This window comes from Octopus bimaculoides, chromosome 20 (assembly GCF_001194135.2).
Source record: "Octopus bimaculoides isolate UCB-OBI-ISO-001 chromosome 20, ASM119413v2, whole genome shotgun sequence".
In the NCBI taxonomy this organism is placed as follows: domain Eukaryota; kingdom Metazoa; phylum Mollusca; class Cephalopoda; order Octopoda; family Octopodidae; genus Octopus; species Octopus bimaculoides.
This window is the reverse complement of record NC_069000.1, coordinates 7,602,967-7,614,884: the sequence shown is the minus strand read 5'-3', so window position 1 is coordinate 7,614,884 and position 11,918 is coordinate 7,602,967. Positions and strand designations below refer to the sequence as shown.

At 37.3% G+C, this 11,918-nt stretch overlaps 1 protein-coding gene across 1 annotated transcript; it reads right to left on the bottom strand.

Moving 5' to 3' along the window:
• Nucleotides 1-454: 454 nt before the first annotated feature.
• On the bottom strand, nucleotides 455-11,912 carry LOC106869853 (protein amalgam). Its single transcript, XM_014915776.2, has 8 exons — nucleotides 11,792-11,912; nucleotides 8,821-8,951; nucleotides 7,683-7,899; nucleotides 6,722-6,882; nucleotides 5,183-5,294; nucleotides 3,661-3,814; nucleotides 2,764-2,909; nucleotides 455-1,880 (listed from the first exon to the last, which is right to left on the bottom strand). The coding sequence occupies exons 1-8, from the start codon at nucleotides 11,883-11,885 to the stop codon at nucleotides 1,762-1,764; spliced, it is 1,134 nt and encodes a 377-aa protein (XP_014771262.1). The 5' UTR covers nucleotides 11,886-11,912; the 3' UTR covers nucleotides 455-1,761.
• Between the last annotated feature and the right edge of the window lie 6 nt (nucleotides 11,913-11,918).

Genomic DNA, 11,918 nt, shown 5'->3' with positions numbered 1-11,918 from the left:
TATATATATATATATATATTTTTTTTATATATACATATTTTTTTTTTTTATGCGTATATGTAGTGCTATACATATATATATTTTTTTTTTTATGGGTATATATAGTGCTATATATATATATACATACATACATACAGCTAAGTTACGTGGGGGGATGAATTTTATTGATATCCATTGCCAAACCGCTAAGTTCGGGGGGGGGGGCATTTTATCGATCTTCATTGCCGAACCACTCCAGTTCACTTCTCTGGTATTAGTGATGTAGCAACTCATTTCTGCAAACTGTATCGGCCTTTGCTTTGGATAACATCGGTGGCATGGGGATGAGAGTCATTATGCATAAGCAACTGCTGGTCTTCCATTAACCTTTCTAGGTGCAATCCCATGGCATTCATGATCAAACGGAGTCTTTACCCCTTCTATAAGTCATACTGACAATATTTAATGCGAGACATTTAAAATTAAAAAAAATTTTATTATATAAATGTTCAGAGTTTTTAGAAAAATATAAAAATTGCAAATAGAGAAACAGAAGTTTCATAAACAATAGTAAAATCATTTAATGTACTTTGTTATATAGTTATTGGATGATTATTCTATCTTATTAATGCAACGGTTTATCTACTTTATAGTTTTATATGTGAATGCGTCTGTGTTTATTGAATTATTGAGTTAGGTGTATATTTTGCCATGAAGGAGAATGTTATCAATCTATTTTATCCAAGCTGCCTACCTAGATGGCACGTACCTGATCAAAACTGAAGATATGGGGTTTTCAACAAGTACAGCTATTTTATGATTAATCTCAGAAGGGAACATTGTCATACCTGGCTACTTTGTTGATGACACTTATTTCCCAGAAGACAAAAATAGATTTGTTCTTTATTGTCTTCAGCAATGTAGTAGCATTCATAATTCAGTCAACTGAAATGATTCCACTGCTTGGCTGACGTTCATTTAAACCTATGGTTCCCAACTAGGGTCAATATGGCCCTTGTGGGTGCATGAGGGATTTTGCTGTTGAAATTTATCTGCAATAACTTGGTCATACTTCTACAATTTACAAAATATTCTCTTTTACTTGTTTCAGTCATTTGACTGTGGCCATGCTGGAGCACCGCCTTTTGTGTCGAACAAACCGACCCCAGGACTTATTCTTTGGATGCCTAGTACTTATTCTATCGGTCTCTTTTTGCCGAACCGCTAAGTTAAGGGGACGTAAACACACCACCATCGGTCGTCAAGCGATGTTGGGGGGGAAAAACAGACACACATATATATATATATATACATATATACGACAGGCTTCTTTCAGTTTCCGTCTACCAAATCCACTCACAAGGCTTTGGTCGGCCCGAGGCTATAGTAGAAGACACTTGCCCACGGTGCCATGCAGTGGGAATGAACCTGGAACCATGTGGTTGGTAAGCAAGCTACTTACTGTGCCTATATTACAAATTTTTTTATACAATTCCCAATAATATTTAATTATAAGAATAACTTTTTTTTCGAAACATCGAATGGCTAGGAAAATATATTTGAGTAAAATAGGTATCAAAATAATTCATAAGTATTTGAATTTTAGCTTGTAGGGGAGTTATGAGTTAGCAAGGATGACTCACAGTTTAACTGATTCTAATACTACTTCAGGGTATATATAAGAACACTTTAGGAACATTTTAATAGGCCAGAGCCATCACTTAGAGGAAGGGGCTATATATACATGTGGAGTGGGAAAGGTCGAGGGTATAAAAATAACAATCAACGGTTCATTAGGTGACGCTGAATAAAATAAGAGAAAAGAAAGAAACTGGAAGTGCCAAGAGACGATGCTGATGATGTCAAGGAACCAGTACGGTCTCTTATAGGTTCGCTGGATTCTGGAAGAGAAAAATGAACAGATTAAGTGAACATCTCAATAGAGCTAAAATATGTGAACATGTTAACTAAAATATGTGAACATGTTAACTATTTCATTTTAATGGAATCCTTATCTGAAAGAAACTAAATGGACAGATTGTTTTGGGTAAAATGTTTGAATGCTAATATTCCCAGTTAAAATATGTGAATGCATTATATGAACGGAAACAAACATACATGAGCACATTATGCGAATATATCAACTGATGTAAAAAATATGAAGATATTAAGTGAACTAAAACTGACTTGTCTCAAGATAACAGCAACTGTGAATAAGAACTCACTTGAGCTGTGACAATTCATCCAAGCCAACCAGAAATTATGAAAGTATTTTTTTTTTTACTTGTTTCAGTCATTAGACTACAGCCATGCTGGAGCACTGCCTTGAAGGGTTTTAGTTGAAATCAACCCCAGGACTTATTCTTTAAGCCCAGTGCTTATTCTATCAGTCTTTTTGGCTGAACCACTGAGTTACCAGTTGTCAAGCAGTGATGGGGGAACAAACATACGTACATATTACACACACTGGGTTTCTTTTAGTTTCCATCAACCAAATCCACTTGCAAGGCTTTGGTCAGCCAAGGGCTATAGAATAAGACACTTGTTCAAGGTTCCACACAGTGGGACTGAACCTGGAACCATGTGGTTGGGAAGCAAGCTTCTTACCACACAGCTACACCTGCACCTATATGTATGTACGTATGCATGCATGCATGTCAATAGTTAACACAGTTGGAATATTAATAGGGAAACTGCACTGGAGTGAGTATGACCAAAAATTGTGGCCAAGATGTTAAAGAGTGGAGTGAGTAGTAGAGAAAAGTGCAATGTTAAATGACTTACTTTCAAGAGAAATCTGTCTTTCATTAGAACCTTTAGTATTAGTTGCTTTACACACATAATTTCCGTAATCAACACTTTGTACTCCTTTGATGATCAGTTTACTGGTGACACGGTTGAATGCTCCAGAAATGAACACAATTTTATACCTGTCAAATAACAGTTACTGTACACTATCAACATTGAACATTATTTTACAAAGCAATTATTGCAAAGGTTTATGGGTTCCCTATTTGACACTTACTGAGACAAACCAGTGTGGATGCCACTATGTGGTTTCTCAAACTAATATAAATTAGCAGCTAAATGCCCTCAAATATACCCAAATGTCTTTAAAATGACATGGTAGACAAGGTCATCCTAAGATGGTGCTTTTTACATGCCACCGGAGCCTGGCAACGAACATGTTCAGATGGTGCATTTTACATGTCACCAGCTGGTCCCTCCATTGGATCAACCTTTGGCTGACTCTCTTCCTCCCATTCATTCTCCACATTCAGCAGTCTTTCATAATGGCTGAATGTGGACCAAACTGACCGTTGCCACTTCAGCAGAAATGGCAAATATATAGATTAAACACAGAGCATAAATTACCATCAGTAATACATAAAAGATAACAGTCATATATAGAATATGAATTAAACATTAGTAATACATGTCCTTTGCAGGTACCAGTGCCACATAAATGCTCCCCATGCTGGTGGCATGTAAAAAGCACCCAACACACTGTAAAGTGGTTGGTGTTAGGAAAGGCATCTGGACAATTGGAATCTGGACAGCTTGTCAGCTCTGGTCAAACTCATGCTAGCATGGAAAATGGACATTAAACAATAATGATGAAGAATACAGATGCATAGGTCATATTGAACATAAATTAATATTAGTAATAGATAGATATACCGGTCAGAATCTCTGTCTATAGGGGTTCCAATCCTGGTCCAAGTAATTAGTTCTTTGGTAACATCAGGGAAAGCTTCAATGAAACATACCAATTCTGTTCGATAACCAAGTGCCTGTGCAACACGACTTTTCTCAGGATTGATTTGAGGAGGAACTAAAAACAAAATTTTAAAATGAGTGATTATTTTATAATTAAGATAAATGATTAACCTAATTGACTCTAGAAAATTTTTTACTGTGAACATCAGAAATAACCCATTGTGAAGCGGTTATGTGGAAGTAGGGACTGTCACATGTGCAGATGGGAGTCAGGTTGGAGAGTCGCATGTACAGATGGGAGTTAGGCTGGAGAGTTACGTGCAAATGAGAGTCACCCCAGAGCAACAATTGCATGTAATGTACATCATACTGGAAGTTATACTGAAAAATTCCCAACTGCTATTCTAATGGCTCCAGACACATCACAATTCACTCGGTTACAATGTGCTTACTATACGTTAAGCCATATGCCTTTTCAACATGAAGCTTACAGCTTATCAGAAAATGCAATTGGCCAAACACTAAAATGGTCAATAGCTTCTTTAGTTGCATAACCAGTAAGTGACAAAATTCTATAATAGAAAAACACATAATTCTATTGTAGCAGTAAGTATTCTTTCTTTCACTTGTTTCAGCCATTTCACTGCGACCATGCTGGAGCACCACCTCCACTTGAGCAAATCGTCCCCACGACATATTTTGTAAGCCTAGTACTTATTCTATCAGTCTCTTTTCCTGAACCGCTAAGTTACAGGGATGTAAACACACCAGCATCGGTTGTCAAGCGATGTTGGGGGGAAAAGCACAGATACACAAACATGCACATGAACACACTTATGTAAATATGGGCTGCTTTCAGTTTCCGTCTACCAAATCCACTCACAAGGCTTTGGTCAGCCCGAGGCTATAGTAGAAGACACTTGCCCAAGGTGCCACGCAATGGGACTGAACCTGGAACCATGTGGTTGGTAAGCAAGCTACTTACCACACAGTCACTCCTGCGCCTATGAAGTTTTCTTTAAATAAATTAAATAAATATGAATATGAGGTAGAGAAAACTTAGATGCATGAGGGTACTCGACAACCACAAAGCTACACTTCACAAAGAGTCCTACCTCTGCTCCAACAACTTTTGCTCTTCTGAACTTGATAGTTTCACCCAATATGCTGGTTTTCCCAATTCATATCCTCCCCATTGTATCTCACTCATTCCCAAGGCCTTTGCATTAACCTACCTTCTTTCCTTTCTTCTCAAAATGTCTCAAGGCCCTCCTCAATCTTCTGCCATCCAAACATGGCATACAATACTTCCTCAAGAGCATTAATGTCTCCAATGTGAGAATGGACCCCAAACCACTTCTTCCTGTCTCACAACTAACCCTCATCACACACAACTTCAAAAGCCCTACAGTAATCATGGGCACTGCACCTTATGCCTGGCTAAACTAGATAAAAAAAAAAATTAAAACAGAAAGATACTCACATCGCACAAGGACTGAGATGACTCTCTTATCAACACCTGCTTCATTGACCGCTTGGCAAATATATTTGCCTCGATCTTTGGGTGTTATCTTGTTAATTGGCAGCAGCGTATTCTGGAAGAATAAAAATAAACAATTGTTTCCCTAAAACAATTTTGTCATTTATTTATTATCCTGCTTTCAGTTATGACCACATTGGCCCACCATCTTTTCATCATATAACTGACTATTAAACTTAATGCTTAACAGTTATTTCATCAATCTCAGAATGATAAAAGACATAACTGACCCTCCAATAGAATTTGAAACCAAACTGTAATTTTAATTTCTGAGGTGCAAGTAGCTTAGTACGCCATAGATATACACATCCTTCATGTAGTTCTTAGGGATATTCAACTTTACATAGAATGTGACAAAGCTGGCCCTCTGAATTACAGGTACAACTAATTTTTACCAGCTGAGTGGACTGGAACAATGTGAAATAAAGTGTTTTGCTCAAGGACACGACACACCACCAGGAATTGAAGTCATGACCTTATGATTGTGAGCTAAATACCTCTAACTATCAAGTCATGCTCCTTCGCACCATTATCACTTACCATGGTAGATTCATGGATGGTTGAGTTTTATGACAGCAAGCATTCTTTCTATGAAATCAGAAGAAACTATGTTTCCAAATGAGTTTAATAAACTAGAGGAGTTGTGTGGGGAGTTCAATATATGAAAATAGGACAAGCTTGTAATCCAGCCATGGTGTTTGTAATATATATATTTTTCATCTCCTTTCTTTCCATACATACATACATATATATATTTATATATATATATATATATATATATATATATACACATATACATGGTGCATGTAAGTAGTCATATCTAAACAGCACAGTGTATGTGTGTGCACAGCAGTCATAGTACATACACACACAAATACTTTTCACAAAAACAGATACACAGGTACATTGACACATACAAAACAAGCCACACACAAATGTATGGAAATAATTTCAATGTTTGATTATAACAGGTATTTCATATAGTGTACAAATTATAAATAAGTGGGTGATAGTGATGTGAAGGTGCATGGCTGAGTGGTTAGAGGAATTCAGCTCACAATTGTAAGGTTGAGAGTTCGATTCCAGGAGGTACACTGTGTCCTTGGACAAGACACTTTATTTTATGTTGCTCTAGTTCACTCAGCTGGCAAAAATGAGTTGTACGTGTATTTCAAAGGGTCAGCCTTGCCACATTGTGTCATGCTGAATATCCCTGAGGACTACATTAAGGGTACACGTCTGTGGAATGCTCAGCCACTTGCATGTTAATTGCACAAGCAGGCTGTTCCATTGATTAGATCAACTGAAACCCTCGTCGTCGTAACCGACAGAGTGAAAGAAAAACAGGGAGCACAGATTGTGGTGATGGCCTGTGGATGTTTTAATGACTTTTCCATGTCAACAGATATGCTTTATGATACGATGTGATGCTAACTTGAACTCCTTACCTCAGGATAAAGATACATACAGATAGACACTTACCCATCTCTCCATTCCACCGTCTGGTAAATCAGCTCCAGCCATTCGTGACCAGATGACCTTTGGAGGGGGCATTCCTTGGGCATTACAAGATAGGGTCAGTTTCTCTCCATAATCAATACTGGTGTCACTACTTGTTCTCATGTCAAGGATTTGAGGTTTTTCTACAAATAGAAAGCATCGCCATTACAGCAATCATAATCAACATAATTTAATATCTGCTTTTCATGCTGATATATGTTGGGTGGCTTGACAGGAGCTGACAAAGGGATCTTATCAAAGGTTTTCTCCAGGTCAAAAAATGCCAAGTACAGTGGTTTTCTCTAACTTCAATACTTCTACAGTTGTCTGGCTAAGATAGTATTAGTAGCACTTCTCCCTGGCATAAAACCAAATTGCATCTCAAAGTCTTAGTAAATACCTTCAGGTAGATGGCCCTGCTCAATTTGTAGAAAAGATGTAGGTAGAAACTCCATAAGATACACCTAGTGTAAGCTTTGAACACATAAAAGATGAAGCAATATCAGTGAAAGGTTAACAGGGAAACTAACTTTTGTATGTGAAAGATGCACAGCTACAATAAATGCAGAAAATGTGCAGAAAAAGACTCCATCAACTACTGGGGGGGAGGGGGACAAGTTAGAGGTAGTAGATAGCTTCCGTTATCTAGGTGACCAAGTTAGTAGTGGTTGGCATTAATAAGGGCATCCAGCTGTAGAAAACCATGCCAAATCAGATTGGAGTCTGGTGCAGCCTTCCAGCATGCTAGCCTGGTCAAACCATCCAACCTATGCCAGTAGGATGTATGATGATGATGGGTCTTTTTCTGTTTTTTAGACAGTAAAGTATGATTTGAGAGATCTGTGACTGCTATTTGTAGTACTCTGAATAACCTCATAATGACTCTGGTTGGCTAAGAATGTGGGTGCTGGGGGGGGGGGGGCGTATACATGCATGTACTCACCTACGACCCTCACAAAGCGAAAGTCAGAACTATATTGTTTCTCATCTATTTGGACCTTACACACATATTGTCCTTTGTCACTCTCTTGGATATTCTGGATGGTCAAACGCCAGGAGACTGCAGTCACCTGGACAATAATGTATTTCTGGGTGTTTGACGAACTGGTGTCAGTGCCAACATCATGTCTAACTTTGCCATCGATACGACTCCACTTCACCTGTGAATATCAATCAGTTTTACATTAAATTATTGTATTAATCAATAAAGATATTAATGAAGATGATGATGAAGGATAATGATAGTTATGATGTTGAAGCTGATGATGATAATAAAAACTGTCTCCCATCTCAATATGCTGCATTTGCCAATGTGTAAGACATACTCTCTTGCACAAGACAAACCTCTACGTTTTTGTGGAAAAGCAAATTCAATACATTTCATCATACACTTGGTATCCTATCCATAATATGGTCACATTAGATGCATAGTAATTTTTTGTTACATTCAAGAAAAAAATAAAGCATGGCTCATACAGTACAGATGTGCTGTAGCCAACAACAGCCTAAGTATTTCTATTAAAAATATTTATTGCAATAACAATAATGATCTAAATACAAAAGTGACAGACAGAATTAATGTCTTAAGTTTTCCAAAGAGTTTCGTGGGGATGAGGTGAACTGGAAGGAAAGGGCAGTGATGTCAATGGCTGATGGGCCCTACCGAAAGAGGAAGGGTGAGTGAGAAAGTGAGGGAAGTAGCACCAACATGGTCTTCTTTTGCGTTGGGAAGCCGCAGGGAAAGAATGTCGGGGAGACGAGTGAGCTGGAAAGGGCTTTAGCAGTAGGTTAGACAGGTAAGGAATGTCTTGAATTCAACACAGATGGACAACTGCTGTTCTATAAACATGTAATTTCATCTGACTAAATGAACTGGCTATCTACAGCCCATTTCATCCAACTTGAGTGGCGGGGGGAACAAACCAGAAAGGTAGTCGAAGGAGGTATGCTTTTAAGAGGAGGAAGGTTGAGAATGTAAGTCTCTACTGAGAAACAAGTGAACAAAGTAGATTTCAAGTGAGATCAGAAGAACAGAGACTGTTATTGTAGTGATTTTGACAATGATGGTGGTTAACCCTTACCGGAGTATTTGAATCTTTGTTCATGACAACGCACACCATTGCGACATCATCATTTTTTAAAGCAGTAATCGTTCTATCTCCAAACTTATCTTCAGGTTGCTTAATTGTCACAATTGGATCAACAGAAATAACTACAAAGAAATGAAAAAGTTAATTCTAGTTCAAGGATTTATTGACAGAATGTTTAAGCAATATACTTTACTTACCTTAGCGGAACAACTTTACAGGTTCATATCCAAGATGGTATTTGAAGTTGGTGCTTATCAATAATCAACTCCACATGTTAAACTTGTGTCCAAAACCTCTCCCATCAACTGTTTTCAGATCTGATTTGAACCCAGCCTACACATCTTACCAACTAAGACCTTAGATGCCTGGAGCTGTAGTCAGTGTAAGGCCTGCCTTGATGGCCGTCATCCAATTGTCCACTACAACAGCAACACCATTCCAAACATGGAGGTAGAAGATCAATAGCATAGGTGAAGGATGTCAAAACCAGCAGGTTCTAGGTTCAAATCACAATAACTTTTAGCACAAGGGGGCACACACTGTAAGACACCAGTGGAGAAAAACCTTCAAACAATGGAGATTTTTCAGCATTCATTAGCACAGATCATTTAGTCATAAACAAGGTACATGATGGTGGCACAGTTCACTACTGTATCTTGGCCACCTAAATAAATAAGCTTTTGTTTTTAGCCTCAGGTCAACCTTAATTAAACAAGCTTATGGTCAAAAGCTTCCAATGGTGACCATTCTGTCAGAGGCTTGTAGGACTGTATTATCTAATCTACTCTTCTTTAAGGTAATTCACCTTAGCTTTATCTAGCTGAACAAGTCAGCAGTGGAGAGGGATGCTCTGAGAGTGTAACTGCTCGGGTGGGTAAAGTTCAGGGAGCTTTTATCTTTGTTTGTAACAAAGGGCCTCTCCCTCAGAGAGAAAGGCAGATTGTATGATACCTGTGTGTGAACAGCCATGATATGGTTTGTATGGTTGGATGCTCTTCCTAACGCCAACCACTTTACAGTGTGTGCTGGATGCTTTTAATGTTGCATACAAAGCTGACAATGGAACATATGGAAAACAGGAAAAAATACAACAAACGTAGAAACATTCATCTTTCCATCAATTATCGACCAAAAATCATAATTTCGATACCTTACCAATAATATTGTTCAATTTGGTGGCGTCAACAACAAAAACATTTCTCACATATAAATGAACGAACAAAAAGGACAGAATGAAACGAGTAAAAATGGACGGAGTTGTAGACTGAACAGTAAGAAGGGCGAGTTATGAGGACAACAGGAAATATATAAAACAAAAAAAAGCAGAGACGGTAACGAAAAATAATATACACAAACACACTGAAAGTCTTTTGGATACACGAATAGCTGTGACATTTGAGACAAAGATGTTAGATTAACAAACCATGAAGTGATCAGAGAACTCAAGAACTACGAGAGTTAAACTATATTTTCTCCGAAATGATCTTAGAACTTCTGCTTATATAGGGAACTTTAAACTTCTGTCTCCTTACGACATAGTAACTTCTTAAAATTTGGTAAGTTTGTATACAGTAACGGAGATACGTTTGCTTTACAATGTGTAGTTGTGGATTTGGTTCCAATACGTTATACTTTATTTAGGTAAATATTTCCTATCATCGCATTGGGTTGACAAAAGTTTTGTGAAAGTAGATAGATAGCCATCTGAGAGACGCAACATGCTCTTGGGTGCTAAATTTCGTCACTCGATGTAACACATCTTTAGGCCATTATCGAACTCCACTAACTTACAAGCATTAGAACCAGCAACTTAGAGTTCCAATCATAGAGACCCTGCTAATACTTCTCGACATAAACCCACTACGACCACAAAATAAAATTATCAAAATATTTCCAATTTAGATCAAGACCAGAAATTTTGAAGAGTTATAACGATCCCAATATTTCATCCAAAAAGACGAAAAACAAAGTTGACCTCGTCGACATTTGAACTCAGAACCTATAAATAGCTGAAACAAATATCGCGAGATATTTCCTACGACGCCATAACGATATTGCTATGCCACCGTCTAATAATAATAATAAATTCTTTTATTGGCCATAAGGGCTAATATAGGTCAAAACATTAAAGGACAACACAAGACAAGATACAAAGGGTTTTGCGAAAAAAAAAAAAACATTCGTGTTAGGGGAAGACACTTTAAAGGTTACTTATGGAAAAACTCATAAATACAGGTGTATTCTGAGAATTGGTCCATACCTACTGACCATTTTTCCGACATCCACCCATCTTTCAACAAATAATAATAATAATGGTTTCAAATTCTGGGAAGGGTTTAGACAATTGCATCGACCCAGTTGCTTGACTGGCACTTTATTTTATTGACTCCAAAAGGATGAAAACTAAAGCTAACCTAGAATATAACTGAAATAAATACTGCGGGTAATTTTCTTTGACACCTTAACGATTCTGTCAATCCACCATGCGAATAATAATAACAACATACCCTCTTTATTGACCACAACGGTAATAATAAAAAGCTTTCTTAACATCAAAAGTTGAATAGTTAAGCCATACAAAAAAGCTAAAGATGTACTGAGAGAGCTAAAAGGTGTGATGAATAGCGTTAGACCTTCTATACACCTGTCACATCAAGACCACACAAAATACACAATAATATCAACGTTAAGAACATTTCTAGAGTAAACTTAAACCATCAAATTTATAAAATAACTGGGCGTTCATATCAGGATTATTTGGTCTCATACATTTGTAAAACAATTTCATGACGGTTATAATGAGGTCATATACAAGATAATACAGACATACCATATATATATATATATATATATATGTATATATATATATATATATAAACGCAATTAACTTTCAAGTGAAACTATAAATGAATAAAGGTGAGAAGATATCATTAAGAGAGTAGCCGTAGGAAGACAGACTTACCTGGAGAAAGTGTAAAAGAATAGAGCAATAAAATATAGGTCAACCTTCGCAGGTTCTCCATTTTATAGGAAATACCTGTTGGAGGAGGACGCATGCGCTTAGAGGACACCTGAAGAGTGAATGTGGA